The 23,637-nt window shown below is 43.8% G+C and overlaps 1 protein-coding gene across 3 annotated transcripts in view; it reads left to right on the top strand.

Annotated features, from left to right (window-relative positions):
* The window catches only part of LOC137385111 (NACHT, LRR and PYD domains-containing protein 3-like), a 168,436-nt gene that overhangs the window by 139,030 nt on the left and 5,769 nt on the right, over positions 1-23,637 (top strand). For all 3 annotated transcript variants that reach the window (XM_068059892.1, XM_068059891.1, XM_068059893.1), the window contains exons 8-10: positions 15,562-15,648; positions 15,914-16,084; positions 16,265-16,435. In XM_068059892.1, the coding sequence (XP_067915993.1) occupies positions 15,562-15,648; positions 15,914-16,084; positions 16,265-16,435 (429 nt within the window). The remainder of the gene's footprint in view (positions 1-15,561; positions 15,649-15,913; positions 16,085-16,264; positions 16,436-23,637) is intronic.

The following is a 23,637-nucleotide window of genomic DNA, read 5'->3' on the forward strand; positions in this document are numbered from 1 at the left end:
CCTATTTTTCAGTCTTACAAACATGAAGGGCTTTGATCGAGGAGATCGGGAGAAACTGTTTCCACTGGTGGGAGGGGCAATAACCAGAAAACATAGGTTTAAGATAATTAGCAACAGAATCAGGGGGAAGATGAGGAGAATTTTTTTACACAGCCATTTGCTGTGATCTGGATTGCACTGCCTGAAATGACAGTGAAGCAGATTTACTCAGAACTTTCAAAAGGGAATACTTGAAAGGAAAGATTTGCAGGAGGATGGCATTAGGTGAATTGCTCATTCAGAGGGCTGGTGCAGACACGATGGGCTGAATGGCCTCCTTCTGCACTGTAACAATTCTGTGATTCTGAAATTGTCCATTTTGGCTGGAAGAGTAAAAGAAGCATATTATCTAAATGGTGAGAGATTGCAGAGCTCGGAGATGCAGAGGGATCTGGGTGTCCGAGTGCATGAATCACAAAAGGTTAGTATACAGGTACAGCAAGTAATTAGGAAAGCTAATAGAATGTTATCCTTTATTGTGAGGGGAATTGAATACAAAAGGTAATGCTTCAGGTACACAGGGCTTTTTTGAGACCACATCTGGAGTAATGTGTACAGGATTGGTCTCCTTCTTTAAGGAAGGATGTAAATGCATTGGAAGCAGTTCAGAGGTTTACTAGAGTAATACCTGGAATGGGTGGGTTGTCCCATGAGGAAAGGTTGGACAGGCTAGACTTGTATCTGCTGGAAGTTTAGAAGAGTAAGAGGCGACTTGATTGAAACATATAAGATTCTGATGGGTCTTGACAAGGTGGATGTGGAAAGGATGTTTCCTCCTGTGGGAGAATCTAGAATCAGGGGTCACTGTTTAAAAATAAGGAGTCACCCATTTAAGACAGAGATTAGGAGAATTTTTTTTCTCCGAGGGACGTGAGTCTTTGAATATTTTTAAGGCGGAAGTAGATAGATTCTTGATACGCAAGGGGTGAAAGGTTACTGGAGATCAGCCATGATCCTATTGAATGGTGAAACAGACTCGAGGGTCTGAGTGGCCTTCTCCTGCTCCTAATTCATGTGTGAGGAGAACAACCCCAGATTTTCCAATCTAACCTTGTCGCTAAAATCCCCCATCCCTGGAACTGTTCTGCTAAACCTCCACTGCACCCTCTCAGTGACCCTCACATCCTTCCTAATGTGTGGTGACCAAAACTGGATGTAATATTCCAATTGTGGCCTAAAGAGCTTTATAAAGATTCTACATAACTTCCCCGCTTTTGTACTCAATACTTCTATTTATGAAGCCCAAGATCCCATAAACTTTGTTAACTACTCTCCCAAAATGTCCTGCCATGATCAAAGACCCATGCACATGAACCCCCAGATCCCTCTGTTCCTGCACACTCTAGAACTGTGCCATTAAGTCTATATTGCCTCTCCCTATCCCTTCTGTCAAATGCATCACCTCACACTTCTCTGTATGACATTCCATCTGCTATTTGTCTGCCCATTCTGATAGCCTATCAATGTCCTGATGCAGGCGATTGGTATCATCCGCAGAAGAACATTAGAAATAGGAGCAGGAGTAGGCCATTCAGCCCCTCGAGTCTGTTCCGTTATTCAATAAGATCATGACTGATCTAGTTGTGGCCTTAACTCCGCTTTCCTGCCTCCCCCCAATAAACCTTGACTCCCTTGTCAATCAAAAATCTGTCTAACTCAACCTTGAATATATTCAATGATCCAGCCTCCACTGCTCTCTGGGGGAAGAGAATTCCAAACACGAACAACCCTCAGAGAAGAAGTTCCTCCTCATCTCCGTCTTAAATGGGAGGCCCCTTAGTTTGAAACTGTGCTCCCCCCTAGTTCTAGATTCCCCATGAGGGGAAACATCCTCTCAGCATCTACCCTGTTGAGCCCCTCAGAATATTATAGATTAGATTAGATTAGATTAGATTAGAGATACAGCACTGAAACAGGCCCTTCGGCCCACCGAGTCTGTGCCGACCATCAACCACCCATTTATACTAATCCTACACTAATCCCATATTCCTACCAAACATCCCCACCTGTCCCTATATTTCCCTACCACCTACCGATACTAGTGACAATTTATAATGGCCAATTTACCTACCAACCTGCAAGTCTTTTGGCTTGTGGGAGGAAACCGGAGCACCCGGAGAAAACCCACACAGACACAGGGAGAACTTGCAAACTCCACACAGGCAGTACCCAGAATCGAACCCGGGTCCCTGCAGCTGTGAGGCTGCAGTGCTAACCACTGCGCCACTGTGCCGCCCTATACTTTTCAATAAGATCACATCTCAATCTTCTAAACTCCAATGAGTATACACCCAACCTGCTCAACCTTTCCTCATCAGACAAACCCCTCATTCCAGGAATCAGCCTCGTGACCTTCTTTGAACTACTTCCAATGCAAGTGTGTCCCTCCTTAAAGAAGGCAACCAAAACTGTACACAGTACTGCAGATGCGGACTCAACAATGCCCTGTACGGTTGTCGCAAGACTTGCCTATTTTTATACTCCATCCCGCTTGCAATGAAGGCCAACATTAATTTGCCTTCCTAATTACTTGGTGTTCCTGCATGCTGACTGTTTGTGAGTCATGTACAAGGTCACCCAGGTCCCTCTGGACCACAGCATTCTGCAGTCTCTCTCCATGTAAATAATTGTATTCCTGCTAAAGTGGACAACCTCACATTTTTCCACATTCTACTCCATCTGCCAAGTTTTTGCCCACCTACTTAACTTATCGATATCCCTTTGCAGACTCCTCACAACTTGCTTTCATACCTATCTTCATAGTGTTCGCAAATTTGGCTACAATACATTCAGACTCTTCATCAAAGTCATTAATATAGATTGTAAATAGTTGAGGCCTCAGCACTAATCCCTGTGGTACTCCACTAGTTACAGTTTGCCATCCTGAAAATGACCCATTTATCCCGGCTCTCTGTATCCTATCAGTTAACCAGTCCTCTATCCATGCTAATATATCACCCCCAATACCAGGAGCTGTTATCTTATGCAGTAACCTTTTATGTGGCACCTTATTGAATACCTTTTGGAAATCCACATACACTACATTTACTGGTTCCCCTTTATCCACACTGCTTGTTACATCCTCAAAGAACTCTAATAAATTTGTCAAACACGATTTCCCTTTCACAAAACCATGTTGACTCTGCCTGATTGTATTGAGATTTTTCCAGATGTCCTGCTACTACCTCTTTAAATAATGGATTCTAGCATTTTCCCAACGATAGATGTTAGGCTAACTGACCTGTAGTTTCCTGCTTTCTGTCTCTCTCCTTTCTTGAACAGACTTATTATACCAGTGGTTTTTCCAATCAACTGGGGCATTTCCAGAATTTAGTGAATTCTGGAAGATTAAAACCAATGCATCCACTATCTCTGCAGCCACTTCCTTTAAGACCCTCTGATTCAGGCCATCAGGACCAGGAGACTTGTCAGCCTTTCGCCCCATGAGTATTCCCATTACTTTTTCTCTAGTGAGAATGATTGTTTTAAATTCCTCCCTCCCTTTTGCCTCCTGATTCCTTCCTCAGTCCTGTTTTCTTTTTCTTTGGCCTCCTTGTCTCGAGAGACAATGGGTAAGCGCCTGAAGGTGGTCAGTGGTTTGTGGAGCAGTGCCTGGAGTGGCTATAAAGCCCAATTCTAGAGTGACAGACTCTTCCACAGGTGCTGCAGAAAAATTTGTTTTGTCAGGGCTGTTACACAGTTGGCTCTCCCCTTGCGCTTCTGTCTTTTTTCCTGCCAACTGCTACCCTGTTACTTCATTAAAAAAATTCAATTACTTTCATCAAATACGATTTGCTGTTTACAAATCCATGCAGAAACCCACGGGATCACCGAGAGAACTTGCAAACTCCACACAGGCAGGACCCAGAACTAAACCCGGGTCACTGGAGCTGTGAGGCTGTGGTGCTAACCACTGCGCCACTGTACCGCTGGAGGAGATTACAGAGATAGAGAGATTAAGAAGAATTACAAGTAATACAAAGACATGTTTCGGCATGTGTGTATAAGCACAAAGTGTGGTGAATAAGTTTGTTGAGCTACAAGTACAAACAGCATGTGGGAATATGAAATAAAAACAAAGTGCAGTAAATACTCAGCAGGTCTGGCAGCATCTGTGGAGAGAGAAGCAGAGTTAACGTTTCAGGTCTGTGACCTTTCATCAGAACTGATGTAAAGATAGGGAAGGATAAAAGGGAAGTGTGGTGACAGTACTGATTAGGGAAGACATTGTCCCTCCACACTCTTTAGAACTATGACATTAAGTCTATATTGCCTCTCCCTCCCCATTCTGCCACAATGCATCACCTCACACTTCACTGTACTAAATTCCATCTGCCACATGTCTGCCTATATTACTAGTCTTTCTCTGCCCTGTTACAGTCGATTGGTGACATCCTCAGTGTCTGCTACGTCTCCGGGTTTGGTATCATGAGTAAATTTTGAAATTTTACTCAGTTCCAACATCCAAGTCATTTGTATATGTCAGGAATAAAATCAGTGCACCAGCACTGACCCTTGGGGAATATCAATGTCTATCATCCAGTAGTCTGATAAACAACCATTTACCACCACTCGCAGTTTTCCATCCTGAAGCCAGTTTTTTTGTCCAAGCTGACACTGACCTTTCTATTCCAATCGCATCATTTTTTTTGGGCTGCGTTTGCTGACAATGCAACCACTAGGTGGCGCAGTGCTTGCAGATAAGAACTAGGAGCAGGAGTAGGCAATTCAGCCCCTCGAGACTGCTCCGCCATTTAATACGATCATGGCTGATCTCATCTCGGCCTCAACTCCACTTTCCTGCCCATTCTCCATAACCCTTCAACCCATTACTAATTAAAAATCTATCTCCTCAAATTTACTCAAATGTCCCAGCATCCATCACACTCTGGGGCAGTGAATTCCACAGATTCACGACCCTGTGAGAGAAGTAATTTCTCCTCATCTCTGTTTTAAATCTGCTACCCCTTATCCTAAAACTATGACCTCTCATTCTAGATTGCCCCACAAGAGGAAACTTTGTCTACTTTGTCAATCCCCTTAATCATCATATATACCTCAATTAGATCTCCTTTCATTCTTCTAAACTCTAGAGAGTAAAGGCCTAAACTGCTCAATCTCTTCATAAGACAAACCCCTCATCTCTGGAATCAATCTAGTGAACCTCCTCTGAACTGCCTCCAAAGCAACTACATCCCTCCTCAAGTAAGGGAACCAAAACTGTACGCAATACTCCAGGTGCGGTCTCACTCATGCCTTGTACAATTGCAGCAACACTTCTCTACTTTTATACTCTATTCCTTTCGCAATAAATGCCAAAATTCCATTTGCCTTCCTTATTATCTGCTTTACCTGCATTTTCTGCAATTCATGCACGAGGACACCCAGATCCCTCTGCACCGAAGCACTCTGAAGTTTCTCTCCATTTAGATAATTTGCCTTTCTATACTTCCAACCAAAATGGATAACCTCACACTTATCCACATTAAACTCCATCTGCCAAATTTTGGCCCATTCACCTAACCTACCCATATCCATTTGTAAATTTCTTTATTGCAACTTACTATTCCACCTATTTTAGTGTCATCTGCAAATTTGGCTATAGTACCTTCTATCCCTGCATCCAAGTCATTAATATAGATTGTAAATAGTTGGAGCCCGAAGACCAAACCCCTGTGGCACCCCACTAGTTACATCTTGCCAACCAGAAAAAGACCCATTTATCCCGACTCTCTGTTTTCTGTTGGTTAGCCAATCTTCTATCCAAGCTAATAAATTGCCCCGAACCCCATCTGATCTTACCTTGTGTATTAACCTTTTGTGCGGCACCTTATCAAATGCCTTCTGGAAGTCCAGATAAACTACGTCTACAGGATCCCCATTATCCACTTTGCTTGTTACAGCTTCAAAGAACTCTAGCAAATTAGTGAAACACGATTTACCCTTCATAAAACCATGCTGATGGATTGCGTTTTGACTTTCTAAATGTCCTGTTATTACTTCCTTAATAATGGATTCTAACAATTTCCCAACAACAGATGTTAAACTAACTGGTCTATAGGTTCCTACTTTCTGCCTCCCTTTTTGAATAAAGGCGTTACATTAGCTTTTTTCCAATCCACTGGAACCTTTCACGATTCCAGTGAATTTTGGAATATTATACCAATGGATCCACTATCTCCACTGCCACTTCCTTTAAGATCCTAGGATGTAGGCCATCAGGCCCTGGGGATTTGTCTGCCTTCAATCCCAGTAGTTTGCTCAGTACTTTTTCCCTAGTGATGTTTGTTCTAAGTTCCTCCCATTCTATAACCTCTGCATTACCTGTTACTATTGGGATGGTACTAGTGTCGTCCACCGTGAAAACTGAGGCAAAATACTGATTTAGTGTCTCCGCCATTTCTGTGTTCCCCTCTATTAACTCCCCTGTCTCATCCTCCAAGGGACCAACATTCACTTTAGCTACTCTCTTGCCTTTTATATACTTATAGAAGCTTTTGCTATCGGGTTTTTTATTTTGCGCTAGTTTTCTTTCTTAATTTACCTTTGCTCTTTTTACTTTTTTAGTAACCCTTTGTTGATCTTTAAAAGTTTTCCAATCTTCCAGCCTGCCACTGGCCTTTGCAATATGGTATGCCTTAGTTTTTGTCTTTATGTTATCCTTAACGTCCTTGCTTAGCATTGGATGTTTTCCCCCCTCTTAGAACCTTTCTTCCTCTCTGGAATATATTTTAGTTGGGAGGAATTGAATATCTCCTTAAACATCTGTCACTGCTCATCAATTGCCCTACCTTTTAGTCTTCCTGCCCAGTCCACTAGGACCAAATGTAATTACCGAAGAAGGGTCACTGACCCGAAACGTTAACTCTGCTTCTCTTTTCACAGATGCTGCCAGACCTGCTGAGTGGTTCCAGCATTTCTTGTTTTTATTTCAGATTTCCAGCATCCGCAGTATTTTGCTTTTATCCAAATGTAATTACCTTTGTTTAATTCCAGAACGCTAGTGGGACTCCAGTTTCTCACCCTCAAACTGAATTTGAAATTCTAGCATGCTATGATCACTCTTCCCTAGAGGATCCTTAATTATGAGATCATTAATTAATCCCACCTCATTACACAACACCAGATCTCGAATAGCCTGCTCCTTGGTTGGTTCCACAGTATATTGCTCCAAAAAACAATCTCAAATACATTCAATGAACTCTCCTCCGAGGCTACCCTTGCCAATTTGATTAATCCAGTCTATATGCATTTTATAATCACCCATGATTATTGCCGTACCTTTCTTACAAGCCCCCAGTATTTCCTGGTTTATACTGTGCCCCGCTGCGGAACTACTGTTTGGGGACTACTCCAACCAGGGACTTCTTTCCCTTGCTATTTCTTATTTCTACCCAGACAGATTCTACACACCTTGATCTACAGTGCCTATATCATTTCTCACTACAGCAGTGATCTCGTCCTTTACTAACAAAGCTACATCACCTCCTTTTCCTTCCTGCCGATCCTTCCGAAATACTGAGTACCCTTGGATACTCAATTCCCAAACCTGGTTTCCCTGCAACCATGTCTCAATAATCGCCACTAAATCATACCTATTCATTTCCATTTGCACTGTTAACTCATTTATTTTATTACGAATGCTTCGTGCATTCAGATACGAAGCCTTGAAGTTTGTTCTATTTATCAAATTTCCCTACTCTTGTACGATTCCTTGTTGCAATTTGACATTCACACGTTCTGTCCCTTCCTTTTATTTTCTGGTAACAATCCGCCTCATCACTAATCTGCACTCCTACCTTCTCCTTTAACTTTGACTTCCTAATTTTCCATGCAACTGAACCCCCCCCCCCACTATTTAGTTTACAGTCCTATCTACAGCCATAGTTATGCGATTCGCCAGGACTCTGGTCCCAGCATGATTCGGGTGGAGCCCGTTCCGTCGGAGCAGCTCCCTCCTTCCCCAGTACTGGTGCTAATGTCCCATGAATTTGAACCTATTTCTCCCAGACCAATCTTTGAGCCACTAATTTACCTCTTTAATCTTATTGACCTTGTGCCAATTAGCTCAGGGCTCAGGTAGTAATCCAGAGCTTGTTACCTTTTTGGTTCTGCTTTTTAATTTAGCCCCTAGCTGCTCATATTCCCTCAGCAGAACCTCTATCCACTTTCTACCTATATCATTGGTACCTACGTGGACCACGACAACTGGATCTTTCCCCTCCCTGTCCAAGTTCCTCTGCAGCCCGGATGAGATAACCTGAACCCTAGCACCAGGTGGGTAACAGAGCCTTCGGGACTCTCGATCATGGCCACAAAGAATAGTGTCCATGCCCCTAACTATACAATCCCTGATTACAATTACATTTCTCTTTTCTCCCCCCTCTTGAATGGCTCCCTGTACCGTGCTGTGGTCAGTTTGCTCATCCTCCCGACAATCCCTGATCTCGTCCACAGAGGGAGCAAGAAACTCAAACCTGTTGGACAAGGACAATGGCTGAGTCTCCTAAAACACTATCTCCTGGATCCCTCCACCTGCCTCATTCATAGTCACACCAACCTGTCTCTGACCACTGGCTGAATTCAAGGTAGTTAATCTAAGGGGTGTGACTGTCACCTGAAACATAGTGTCAAGGTAACTCTGCTCCTCCTTGATGTGTCGCAGTGTCTGAAGCTCAGACTCCAGCTCATCAACTCTGAGCCGGAGTTCCTCGAGCAGCCAACACTTGCTGCAGATGTGGTCACTAGGAACCACGATGGGGTCCACCAGCTCCCACATCATACAGATACAACACATCGCTTGGCCCTGCATCTCGATTTTATTGAATTCGATTTTAATTTTTTTTAACTTGCTGACTGGTCTTTAGTTTTATAATCCGCTTTAGTTTTTAGTTTATACACTAATAAATTGATCAAATCTTACTCTATATTTGATTTCAATTAAGTTTAAAGCTTACCTGAGTACTGACCCCAGCAGCTCTCTGTTTCCCTGCTCTCACTGTTGAATTTGACGTCACTCTGATGTCACTTTTCGATTTTTTTTCCCGGCTCTGCTCCTGCTCCTCGGACTGTGTTCCTCTCTGTCCCTCCCTATGTCACCGACTCTGATTTGGCACGCTTTTTGAACCTCTGCTCCTCGGGCTGTGCTCCTCTCTCTGTCTCCGACTCTGATTTGGCACGCTTTTTGAACCTCCGCTCCTCGGACTGTGCTCCTCTTTCTCTCTCTGTCTCCGACTCTGATTTGGCACGCTTTTTGAACCTCTGCTCCTCGGGCTGTGCTCCTCTCTGTCTCTCTCGGTCTCCGACACTGATTTGGCGCGCTTTTTGAACCTCTGCTCCACGGACTGTGCTCCTCTCTGTCTCTCTCTGTCTCCGACACTGATTTGGCGCGCTTTTTGAACCTCTGCTCCTCAGACTGTGCTCCTCTCTCTGTGTCTCTCTGTCTCAGACTCTGATTTGGTGCGCTTTTTGAACCTCCACTCCTCGAGCTCTGCTCCTGTCTCTGTCTGTCTATGGAGATGCGCAATTGCAGCCTCTTCAACTGGAATGTCAGTGTCTGCGAAGTTCAGGCAGCTGCCAGGATTAAAGACGGCCCTGCTCAATTTATCACAGGAAACGCTATGACGAGATCATTCGAGCAAACTAACCTTACATTAAGTTGGATGATAGCCCAGTAATATGCTATGTAGTTACAGGATACTAACTGTAATCCTCAGATCCATTTCATATTCCAGTAATCGCATCAAATACAAAAGGAATTTCATGATTGAATTTCCATTGAAAGATAGTGAATTGGCTCCCCGATCGATGGAAAAGAAAATCGGGCAGAGTGTAATATGTGCTGCCAATTTGTTATTGTGATTCGTTTACATGGCTGACCAGGACTGATTTCATCTGAACACAGCTACTGGCTCCCACCCCACTGGCCACACTCTCACCCCTCGGCAACTCGCTTTCTCCCCTCCTCCCCACCGGCTGCTTTCCCCGCCCCCCACCCCCCCCCATCAGCTTTTTCCTCCAGACCTCGCTGCTCCCCGCACCTGCCACCCCCCCCACTCCTCTGGCCGATTGTTTCCTGCTCCTCGGCACCCCGCTCTGGCTGCTCGCTCCCTGCATTTCCCCGCCCTCCAGCCGCTAACTCTAGACCACGCCGCTTCCCTCCCCTTGGCCGCTGGCTGCCACGTTTGATCAGTAGGAGCAAGTAGCCGAGAGGAGGGAAGCGGTATTGTCTAGAGTTAGTGGCTGGAGTTGGGGGTGGGGGAGGGGCGGCGGGGGATGTGGCGAGCAAGCAGCCGGAGAGTGGGGTGGCGCGAAACGAGTAACAATCGGCCAGGAAAATCCGGTTGTGGGGGTGGGGAGCAGCGAGGTCTGGAGCGAGTGGCTGAGGGGGGAGAACTCCAGCCTCAAAGTCTACTACTCAGCCGCTTCCTCTAGCCGAGTGGGGGGCTGGATACCTGATGACGCTTTATCGCGCATGGCTGATGATGGACCAGGCACAGATACGCGATGACATCAGTGCTGCACGGTGACATCATCCTGCGCATGCGCCACTTAGTCCTGGCAAGATGTAGCTGCACATGTGCGCAATTTGGCACACTCTGACATCAGCGGCCGCTGCATTGTCAGGAGTCACTTTGTTTTTTTTAACCAGCCTTTTATGTGGTACTTTGTCAAAAGCTATTTTAAAATCCAAATAGAGAATGTCCACCTTCTCTTACATCATTAAAAACATTCAGTTAGATTAGTCAAACATGATCTGCCTTTTACAAATCTGTACTGACTCTCCTTAATTAACTCAAACCTCTCCAAATATCTGTTAATTTTTCCCTAATCATTGGTTCCAAAATCTTACCCAACACAGTTAAACCGACTGGTCTGTAATTACTGGTCCAGGGACCCGGGTTCGATTCCGGGTACTGCCTGTGTGGAGTTTGCAAGTTCTCCCTGTGTCTGCGTGGGTTTCCTCCGGGTGCTCCGGTTTCCTCCCACATGCCAAAGACTTGCAGGTTGATAGGTTAATTGGCCATTAGCAATTGCCCCTAGTATAGGTAGGTGGTCGGGAAATATAGGGACAGGTGGGGATGTGGTAGGAATATGGAATTAGTGTAGGATTAGTATAAATGGGTGGTTGATGGTCGGCACAGACTCGGTGGGCCGAAGGGCCTGTTTCAGTGCTGTATCTCTAAACTAAACTAAACTACTATGCATATTCTTACAAACTTTCTTGAACAAGGGTGTCACATCTGCCACTCTCCAATCCTCTAGCACCTCCCCCGCATCTAGGGAAGATTGGAAGTTTATGACAAGCCCTTCCATATCTCCACCCCCACTTCCTGAAGCAACCTGGATGCAAGACATCCAGACCAGGTGACATATACACTCTAAACAGAGCTGGCCTTTCCAGTACATCCTGCCTATTTTCACCCCATCCATTACCCCTACCATCTCCACTTCGACCGGTATTTTGTCAGATTCCACTTCCTTGTTAAACACCGATACAAAACACTCATTTCATGTTCTCGCCTTGCCCTGCACCTCGAAGCATATATCAGCCTCTTTGACGCTAACAGGCCTCACCCCACTTCTTACTATCCCCATAAGTCCTTAAGGTGATTGGTAGAAGGATTAGAGGGAATATGCGGGGAAACTTTTTCATCCAGAGGGTGGTGGGTATCTGGAATTCACTGTCAGGAATGGTGGTGGAGGCAGAAACTCTCAATTCTTTTAAATGGTACCTGGACATGTACCGAGGGTGCTGTAACCTGTGGGGCTATGGAGCAGGGGCTGGAAGGTGGGATTAGTTTGGGTGGATAGCTCGTTTGGCCAGCACACACACGATGGGCCGAATGGCCTCTTTCTGTGCTGTACTTTTTCTGTGTTTCTTACTATTTACATGCCGTTAGAAGATTTTTGGGTTCCCTTTTACATTAACTGCCAGTCCATTTTCAGATTCTCTCTTTTCCAGTCTAATGCTCTTTGCTCTTCACTTCCCCCCTCAACTTATTGAGCTGGATTTTAAGACTAGCCGCTACTCCTGGCAGTGGGTGGAAAATGCGGGCCACGCACATCAGAGCCGCTGTGATCTCCCATGTGGGAGCTCATTTAAGTCCCCCACCAAGAGTACATTTTGTGCCATTGCCACCCTAAGTGCTTCCTCCAAGTGCTGTTCAACATGGGGGAGTACTGACTCATCAGCTGAGGGAGGGCGGTAGGTGGTAATCAGTAGGAGATTACCTTGCCCATGTTTGACCTCACGCCATGAGACTGCATGGGGTCCAGAGTCAATGATGAGGATTCCCACGGCAACTCCCGACTGTGTACCACTGTGCCGCCACCTCTGCTGGGTCTGTCCTGCCGGTGGGACAGGGGATGGTGATGGCAGTGTCTGGGACATTGCCTGCAAAGTATGATTCCATGAGTATGACTATGTCAGGCTGTTGCTTGACTAGTCTGTGGGACAGCTCTCCCAACTTTGGCACAAGCTCCCAGATGTTAGTAAAGGAGGACTTTTCAGGGTCGACAGGGCTGGGTTTGTCGTCGTTTCTGCTGCCTACATCGATGCAGGGTGGTCCGTCTGGTTTCATTTTTATTGACTTCGTAGCAGTCAGATACAACTGAGTGGCTTGCTAGGCCATTTCAGTGCATTTAAGAGTCAACCACATTGCTGTGGGTCTGGAGTCACATGTAGGCCAGACCAGGTAAGGACAGCAGATTTCCTTCCCTCAAGGACATTCGTGAACCAGATGGGTTTTTGCAACAATCGACAATGGTTTCATGGCTATCATTAGACTAGCTTTCTGTCTTGCTGATGTCCATGTCACTTTTTGCTACTGCCATTGTTTTCAGTATTAAGTACAGCTACTCCACCTCCCCAATTTCCTCTCTATCTTTTCTAAGTAGTTTATATCCTGCAATGTTTAATGCTCAGTCCAGATTTTTCCACAGCAATGTCTCAGTAATCCCTAATATGGATCCTCACAATGTAGTATTGCCTCCAGTTCCCCTGTTTTATTACAGGCACTGTGTGTATTGCTGGATGAAAAGTTTAAATCATTTGTAATAGCAGTTCCTCTTACTTTTTTTTAAACCATCTTTTTGCAATCACGCTCCATAATTCAATTTACCTCCTTTCCATCGAAGCCCTCACTTATTTTTTTTTTCCTGCATTATTTCTATTCAGGCTGATTTCATTTTCTCTTCATCCCTCCCCATCTCCCCCCCCCCCCCCGCCCATCCCCCACCCTGCCCTGTCTTATTAGTTTAAAGCCTTTACCTATTTACCCTTTCCACTGGGACACAGGTCCCATCCCGGTTCAGGTGGAGTCTGTAAACTCAGTATAACTCCTTCCTGTGACAGTTCCAGTGCCAATGTTTCATTTAAAGGAACCCCTCTTTCCCACACCAGTTCTTTAGCCACACTTTAATTCTCCTGATCTGACTGTTTCTTTGCCAATTTGCATGTGGCTTGGGAAATAATCCAGTGATTATTGCCCTTGAGATCCTGCTTTTTAATTTAGCTCCTAACACCTGATATTCCCTCAGCAGGATCTCCTCCCGGTTGCTACATATGTCGTTTGTTCCGACATCGACCACGACAACTGGATTATTCCCTCCCCTTCCAAATTGCTCTCCTGTCACCATAAGATATCCCTTACCCTGGCACCTTGTAGACAACGCGTCCGACAGGATTCTCATTCATGGCTGCAGAGGACGCTATCCATCCCTCTAATTATAGAAACCCTTATCACTACCACATTCTATTCTGCTCTTTCCCCCTTGGACAGTCTTCTGAGCAACAGTACCTTGGTCTATATTGTGACTGTCCTCCCCACAGTCTTCTTCCTTGTCCTCACAGGTAACATGTACATTGTACCTTTTGGACATGACCTGTGTTTGAGGGCCCTCCTTCTCAACCTCTCATAAGTCCTCACCACGCTGCTCCCTAACAATGCTGTTCTTGAACCTGTGATTTTCTCTGAGCTGTGAGTGTGTTCTGGATAAAACTGTGAAGAAATTCCTCCCCCTCCCTTATGTTTGGGAATGTCTCTAACTCACATTCCAGCCCATTGACTCTGAGCTGGAAGGACTGAAGATGGAGACATTTCCTGCTGGTGTGGGAATGCAGGACAGTCTCACTATCCACAAACTCCCACATCCTACAGTCCCAACACGTAGCCTGCCCTGTCATCTCTAATCTTTTATAATTAATTTGCTTATTGATAACATGAATAAATGTAATTAGGTCTTTTAAAACAATAATAAATGTATTAATTGATTGATTTATCTCATTAATTTACTGAAGTAATAGATTTATTTCCCCAAGTAATACTTTATTCAAATGCTGTCACTTAGAGAGACAAAAACACACTAATACTCACCAACCTATCACTTACCTTCTGTCCTGTTGTTAATCTGAGTTCTTTTTGCCTTCAGTCTGGTTCAGTAAATATACCGAGTCGGATGTGTAGGTAAAATCAATTTATCTTTATTTGCGCATTAGCCGGCGGACTTACTCTGATACAGCGGCACTGACTCCAACAGAGTCTGTCGGGTCCACCAGAGTAAGTGTTGTTCGTGATACAGATACTACTGTTTATACATTAAGATTCGTGCTACACCCCCTTGTTTAACCAATCAGTGCGGTACAATTTAACTTTCAACCAAGTGATAACAATGCAGTACATCTGTTACTGAGGTTAACAATACCCTCTATTCTCAATACATACTTGTTACTAACATAATATTGTTTTGCATCAGCAAGATAAAAGAAAACAGATAATCAAGATAATTAGCAACGGCAGAAGAGTTAGAAACAACATTCTGGTTTCGATTCCCACAATTGTCATGAGTCCTGTGATCCTGTAATCTTTATCAAGTTGTATTCGTGAGTGTTTCATACAGTCCGCAGTTACACTGATAAGAGGGGCCCTCATTGTCAGGCGGATCGTCGGTGCTGAGCAGTACCAGGCTCAAAACTGCCAGCTAACTAACTTGTCCCACAATGCCTTGGGTAAATACTCCATTTTGTAAGAATATGTGGCTATACTTTCAACTTGTATATTAGCTACAAGCTGCGTCCTGTTATCACTGTTTCTACAGAGTTACACAATCATGCCATAAAGGAACAGATGTCCTTATAACTACTGGCGTAGGCTAGTCTACAACTTCACATCATCAGCATTTACTTTTAACTATTTCATTGCGGTTTCTACAAACTTAAATCATACTATCAAAGCTCAGCAAAGCTACTATTCCTAACTTGGCTACATTTCCCATCAAGCATAGTGCCATGCCGTTCTGCTCATTTCTACACTGTTACTTCCCTCTTTGATTTTTATTGACAGCTCCTGAATATATGAGGACTTCTACAGTGTGAGATTCATTGTCAGTGACAGGAAAATCTGGTTGTTAATTGCCTCAAGTCTTTTTCAGTGTTTCTTGTAACATTAAACAGAAAGTGAATTGTATCAGGTCCAGGGTTTGATTCAGTTTGTTTCTCACTCTCTGTCTGTTTGTGTTTAGACTGGATTCCAATAATCTGGGAGATTCAGGAGTGAAACTACTGTCTGTGGCTTTGAGGAACCCGGACTGTAAAATACAGAAACTGTGGTAAGTACCAGACTGTGTGAGATTGTGTTTATAATAACTGGGTATCTGACACTGTACATTACTATTAATATCAGTAATAGTGTTATTAATAAACACTATTACTATTAATATCAGTAATAGTGTTATTAATAAACACTGTATTATTATTAATATCAGTAATAGTGTTATTGCTAAGCACTGCACGTTATTAATATCAGTCATGGTGTTACCAAGAAACAATGTGGATTTACTCTGATTCCTGTTACTTCTCCATCTTTGATCCCAGGCTGGGCAAAAACAATATCTCGGATTCATGTGCTGGGGATCTCGCCTCCGCTCTCAGTACAAACCGATCACTGACGTTTCTGGACCTGAGTGATAATAAACTGGGAGATTCAGGAGTGAAATTACTGTCTGAGGCTTTGAGGAACCCGGACTGTAAAATAGAGACACTGGAGTAAGTACCAGACAGTGTGAGATTGTGTCTATAATAACTGGATGTCTAACACTGCATGTTATTATTAGTATCAATAATAGTGTTATCAATAAACATTATTATTAGTATCAGCAATAGTGTTCTTAATTAACACTGGTATTTACTCTGATTCCAGTTATTTCTCTCTCTCTCTGATCCCAGGCTTTATAATAACGAACTCACAGCTTCTTGTATCGAGGACTTCGCCTTCACTCTCAGTACAAACCGGTCACTGATTGATCTGAACCTGAGCGATAATAAACTAGGAGATTCAGGAGTGAAACTACTGTCTGCAGTTCTGAGGAACCCAGACAGTAAAATACAGGAACTGCAGTAAGTGCTAACTGTATATTAATTGTGTTTAATTGTATGCAGGTTGTGGGCATTAACTGGGATTTCACTTGAGCACATATACAGAGGCACTTATTTAAACTGTAGTGTGGTTGAGTGGGGATGTGTATGCATGTAATGCTTAACTCTGTAAATTAATGGAAGCCTGAGTAAAGATTAGCTCCAGTAATATTCTTCACCAATTGGATTTCCAGAGTAGAATATGGTAACAGAGAATGGTCGCCTCAAGGTGAAGGTCCAAGGCTATGAAAAAAGGCTGTGTTTGCTGACAACGCAACCACTAGGTGGCGCAGTATGGGCACATGTGCAAATGTCGCCTCATAGACAGAAATGTCACTGTCTGCGACGTCTCAGGCAGCTGCTCGTAATAAAAATGGCGCTGCACAATTTAACACAAAAAAAACTAAATCCACGATTACCACCTCCACCCACAACCATACCCCACTCCCTCCCACAATCATCACTTCTCTTACCCGCGCCCTCCCACACCGAACATCGCACTGCTCCCGACTGCTCGTCACTCCATTTCACCATTCTCTCCTGCACCCGTCCGCTAGTTGTTCCTCCCGCTGCTCGCTCCCTGCCTCGCAACCCAAAGAAGTGGTGGGGGGGGAGCCACCAGGTTGCTTGCAGCGAGGCGGGATGAAGTGGCAAAGAGTTGGGAGCGGCGTGCAGGTGGGTGCAGGAGAGAGCAGGGACAAAAAGAGGTAACTGAGGTGCAGATAGCGGGAGGGTGCGGGGTACTGTTGGAGGGATGGAGATTGCGATCGCAGCCATTGAGGGGTGAAGCAACACTCGGTCATCATTACGTAGCGACGTTGACGGGGGCGTACATGGACCCATACTGGCAAGCTGGCAAATGTGCGGACGCAGTGATGACGTCGTCGATCGCTCTGCACATGCTCTGCGCATGCAGGAGACATTCTGGGGAAAATAACAGACAAAAAAACTACAATCCTAACAGCAATTATCAGAAATGGCTGAAAACAAGTGTAAATTGTTGGGCTTTGATTGCCCTCCGATGTTCTCGGAATCTGAACCATACGACCAGGTGAGGTGAAAGTGATTGCCCTTGATATCGAGGCAGCATTTGACCGAGTGGGACATCAAGGAGCCCGAGGCAAATTGAAGTTAGTGGGAATCAGAGGGAAAACTCTCCACTGGTTGGTGTTATGACCGAGGATGGAGGAGTGCACTGTCTTTCTCTAGTTCCACTTCTCCACAGGTCACAACATATATTTAAATGTTTTACCCAGTTACTGATACAGCCAATTATATACTTCATCTACTTTAGTTTCTGAATAAAAATCTACCAACCAAGTTCCTTTAATAATAAACAAAATTATTAATTTATTATAAAACAAGACTCATTTCATAAAGATACAAAGCTTATTAACACACAGGTTGAAATATGAAAGTATAAATATATTCCCTTCGAAATAACCCAACACACACACACACACCAGTTAAAGGAAAAATAAAGATGCTTTCTCTGCAGAGATCAACTTTACAAAAAAACAGAAAAAAATACTTTGGCCAAGTACTTGTTCATTCTTGGAGAAAAAGGATATGATATGGAATATTCCAATTGGTCTAGATCCATGTAGACGGGGGTCACTAGACACATGCATTTGTCATTGGGATCTTTTCAGAAGCAGTTCGTTCAGGAGATGTGAAGAGAAGGTCTTGCAGAAACTTCTCAGGAGAAATGCTGCATCAGTTTCTCCAGTTCCCACGCTGGATTCTCAGAGTTCTCAAAGAAGTGGAACAGGATGAACTGGTGACGTCTCTTAGCAGGCTGACACCCCAGCTGTCCATTCAAACAGTTCAAAATGAAACCAACTCCTAACATCTAGACATGTGACTTCTCTGTAAACAACTTCAATAGTCAGCAAGGCCTCTGGTGTTCACTTAGTTGAAGACATGTGACTTCCAGTAAGTGTTTTTTTAAACAAAGTCTCAAGTGTCCTTCCAATGACCCTTTTTAAAACAAAAGTCAAGCATCTCCTCGGGTATTTCCACAGTCTTTTGAACACGAGTCCTCAAAAAATATTTTTAAAATGGAAGCACCTTCATAACATTGTTGTCACACCTAGCACAAAGGTTAATGGTTGTGGTTAAAGTCTGGCTACCCAGCCCGAACCTGACGAGACCTGACACCATGTGTTAGGTTCAGATCGTGTCGGGTCAAAATTCCAAGTCCAGCATTCGGGGCTCAGGTCGGCTCAGGCTGAACATTGCTTCTGGGAAGTCGCAGGATCAGGCTTACCAATGATTCTCCACAACTCCAGCTGCTGGAACAGATGATGGAGGTGCATGTTGGGTCGGGTCGGGCGCAAGAAAAAATAAAGGGGTCGGCTTTGGGTTGGCTGTGGTCGGGTCGGGCCCGGGTTCGGTTTTAATTTTATACCCGAGCCAGCCTTTAGTTGTGGTTATTGGAGGTCAATAATCTCAGTTCCAGGACATCACTGCAGGAGTTCCTCAGAGTAGTGCCCTCGGCTCAACCATCTTCAGCTGCTTCATCAATGACCTTCCTTCCGTCATAAAGTCAGAAGTGAGGATGTTCGGTGATGATTGTACAATGTACAATGCCACAAGAACACAAGAAATTGGAGCAGGAGTAGACCATTTGGCCCATCGAGCCTGCTCCACCATTCAGTACGATCATGGCTAATCTTAAGCTTCAACTTCACTTTCCCACCCGCTCGTCATATCCCTTGATTCCCTGAGAGACCGAAAATCTCTCTATCTCAGCCTTAAATGTATTCAACAATAGAGCATTCACAACCCTCTGGGGTAGAGAATTCTGAAGATTCTCAACCCTTTGAGTGAAGTAATTTTTCCTCTTCTCAGTCCTAACTGATCAGCCACTAATCCTGAGGCTGTGCCCCTTGTTTTTGATTCCCCAACCAGTGGAAACAATCTCTGTGTTTACTCTATCCAGTCCCTTCAGAATGTTGTCTGTTTCCGTGAGATTGCCTCTCATTCTTCTAAACTCCATAGAGTATGGGCCAATTTACTCAGCCTCTCATCATAGGACAACCCCCTCATCCCAGGGACCAGTCTAGTGAACCTTCGCTGTACCGCCTCCAATGCAAGTATATCCTTTCTTAAATGTGGAGACTAAAACTGTACACAGCATTTCCAGATGTGGTCTCACCAAAACTCTGTACAATTGTAGCAAGACTTCTTTATTCCTGTACTCCAATCCCCTTGCAATAAAGGCCAACATGCCATTTGCTTTCCGACTTTCTTGCTGTACCTGCGTGCTAACTTTCTACATTCAAGCACACCCAAGTCTCATTGAGCATCAACACTTACAAGTTTCACACCATTTAAAAAACACTCTGCTTTTCTATTTTTACTACCAAAGTGAATAACTTTACACTTCCCTACATTATACTCCATCTACCATTCTCAACTCCTCAGATACTGAAGCAGTCCATGTCCCCATGAGGCAAGACCCGGACAACATCCAGGCTTGGGCTGATAAATGCTAAGTAACATTCATGCTAAACAAGTGCCAGGCAATGCCCATCTCCAACAAGAGAGAATCTAACCATCTCCCCTTGACATTCAATGGCATTAACATCGCTGGATCCCACAGTTTCAACATCCTGGGGGTTACCATTGACCAGAAACTGAACTGGAGCAGCAGTATAAATACTGTGTCTACAAGAGCAGGTCAGAGGCTGGAAATTCTACAGTGAGTAGTCCTCCCCCTGACTCCCCAAAACCTGTCTACCACCTACAAGGCACAAATCAAGAGTGTGATGGAATGCTGTCTATTTGCCTGGATGAGGGCAGCTCCAACAACACTCAGGAAGCTCAACAACATCCAGGATAAGGCAGCCCACTTGATTAACACGCATTCACCACCTTAAACATTCACTCCCTCCACCAGGGAAGGACTGTGGCAGCAGTGTGTTAGTGGTACTGTGAGTGATCATGACACACAGAACAGAGCTATCACATCCAAAGACCAATTGCTCAGAAACTTGGGTGACACATATTCCAGAGGGGTCAAGTTAATGCAGGAATATGATAATTGTGGGACGTGCAGGAAAAGCTACTGGCAAATTTAAATATTGTTTAATGTGCAGGATTATGGTCAAGAAGTGTGGACTGGTAGAATGGGATGAAAGAGTGGAGGGTATGAAAGCACAGTGCACGTTCTGATAGTGGATCTGGAGGAGACCCTTGTATCAGAAAAAATCAGGTACTGGAGAAAGAGCCTCGATAGTGTAAGAGGGAGATCTCACACTAATTGGCCCGACAGATATAAAAGTGCAAGTAGAGGCTGTAACTTGAATAGATTACACAATGAAATTAAAGTCACAGAACAGTCTCTGAACAGAACTAGAAGCAGAAGTCCTCATGTTTGCGAAGTTTTATTGGTTGCCAATAAACTTGAGGATAAACTATTAAGAGAAGTAAAACAAAGGGAATTAGATAGTTGGAGACAGTCGGAGTTTACTCTGATACCAGATCAGGGGCAAGCAGCCTTGTCACATGGGTGGATTTGTACTGAAAAGGTCCTTGTAGATGGGACTGATAAGGCTAAAGCCAGGCTGGTTGCTGGGCGGTTTGAAGAATGACCGGGTGATACAGATGTTGGAGTGGGCTCTCCCACAGCTGGAAAAGTAATCTTGAAAATCGTTTTAGCTCTTTTGGTCACATATTCATGGGAGTGGAGATCAATTGACCTGAAAGCTGCATTTCTGCAGGGCGATACCTTTCAGAGAGGTGTGTTTCTGAAACTTCGCAAAGAGACAGTGGATGCAGAAGGGAAACTATGAAAACTAAACAAATGCACGTATGGCCTGAATGATGCTTCCAACGTGTGGTATTTTACGGTGAGATCTGTTTTGCTGAAATAGTTCAACTCAAAACAGATCCCGCAAAGTTTTATTGGTATCATAAAGGGAAAATTTCAGACATCTTTATGATACATGTTGATTTCTGATGTGGTGATACTGCGGAATTTGAGAAAGGTGTTATTAATAACATTAGAATAGAATTTAAAACAGGGAGTCAGTCTTGTGGAATTTTGAAATATATTGGTTTAGATATTAAGCAGAGTAGGTCTGAAATAATTTTGAATCAACAATCCTATTTAGTGGGTGTTACTCCCCTCCCAGTTAATCGTACTCGGACATCACAGAAAGATGATGTTATATCTGAAGAAGAGACAGAACAATTGTGAAACTTGATTGGTCAGTTGAACTGTTTGGGCCGTCAGACAAGACCAGAGACTAATTTTTATGTGTTGGAGTGAAGTGTTACAATGAAACACCCTAAAGTCGAGAATGTTTTATTTACCCTTAAAACATTCTATAATTAAATTGATTAAATCTGAATACATGTGTGCTTAAGTTCCCATCCCAAAGTGACCCAAAGAACATGAAACTAGTCATTTTTAGCGATGGTTCACATGCTAATCTTCCTGATGGGTATTCTAGTGCAGCTGGTTTCATAATATTACTGATGGGTGAAAATGGGAGATACTGTCCTTCAGCTTGGGAAGCTAAGAAAATAAAAAGGGTTGTTAAAAGTACTTCAACTGATTGACACACTGGCCCTTGTGGAGACAGTGGATATGGGATTCTATTTGTCAAATATTGTAAGTGAGATTCTATACAAGGGGTTTACTGAAGATCACATACTCATTGAATGTTTTGCAGATAATTGTTCATTGTTGGATAATGCACATGTTACAACAAAGCGTCAGAAAAGGTTGCAGATCGACCTTGCTGGCTTGAAAGAAATGCCGGAGAGAAAGGAAATCTCTAAAATTAAATGGGTAGATGCAAGTCATCAACTGTCTTATTTACAAAAGGAAATTCTTGAATGAAGAAATTGTTAGTGGTCCTTGAGGATTTCATAATGTAATGCTTTTTACAGAATATATAGGAACATAGGAAGATAGGAATAGGAGTAGGCCATTCAGCCCCTCGAGCCTGTCCCACCATTCAATGAGATCATGGCTGACCCGCGGCCTAACTCCATATACCTGCCTTCGACCCATATCCCTTAATAGCTTTGCTTAACAAAAATCTATCTCAGATTTAAAATTAATAACTGTTCTAGTTTCAACTGCTGTTTGTGGGAGAAAGTTCCAAACCACTACCACCCTTTGCGTGAAGAGGTGCTTCCTAACATCACTCCTGAACGGTCTGGCCCTAATTTTTAGACTATTCTCCCTTCAGAATCTCCAACCAGTGGAAATAGTTTATCTTTACCGAGCCTGTCTTTTCCTGTTAATATCTTGAAGACTTCAATCAGATCACCCCTTAACCTTCTAAATTCTCGCAAAAACAGGCCTAATTTGTGTAATCTCTGCTCGTAACATAACCCCTGTAGTCCAGGTATCATTCTTGTAAACCTACGTTGCACTCCCTCCAAGGCCAATATATCCTTCCTAAGGTGTGGTACCCAGAACTGCTCCCAGTGCTCCAAGTGGGGTCTCACCAGTGTTTTGTACAGCTGCAGCATAACCACTGTGTCTTTACACTCCAATCCTCTAGATATAGAGGCTAGCATTCCATTAGCCTTTTTGATTATTTTCTGCAATGCTCATGGCATTTTAAAGATCTATGCATCTGAACCGCCAAGTCTCTTTGGACATCCACTGTACTTACCTCTTCACATTTAGAAAGTACCCTGCTCTATCCTTTTTTGGTCCAAAATGGATAACCTCACACTTGCCCACATTGAAATCCATCTGCCACAGTTTTGCCCACTCTGCCTAACTTTGCATCATCAGCAAATTTGGATATATGACTCACTATCCCATCATCCAAGTAGTTAATGAATAATGTGAATAATTGAGGCCCCAACACAGATCCCTGCAGGACACCACTAGTCACATCCTGCCAATCAGAGTACTTACCCATTATCCCCACTCTCTGTCACCTACCACTCAACCAACTTCCAAACCATGTCAATAATTTGCCCTCAACTCCATGGGCGTCTACCTTAGTTAACAGTCTGGAGGTTTTTGATTTGATTTTTTTGTTGAAATTGAATGAAGGGAATCTGTTAATTGTATATTAATGGCGTTTAATATGTGGGCGGTGGTCAAAGAGAGTCATAGCATTATACAGCACAGAAACAGGCCCTTCAGCCCATCATGTCTGTGCCAGCCATCAAGCACCTATCTATTCTAATTCCATTTTCCAGCA

Source organism: Heterodontus francisci, chromosome 28 (assembly GCF_036365525.1).
Source record: "Heterodontus francisci isolate sHetFra1 chromosome 28, sHetFra1.hap1, whole genome shotgun sequence".
NCBI classification, from domain to species: Eukaryota; Metazoa; Chordata; class Chondrichthyes; order Heterodontiformes; family Heterodontidae; genus Heterodontus; species Heterodontus francisci.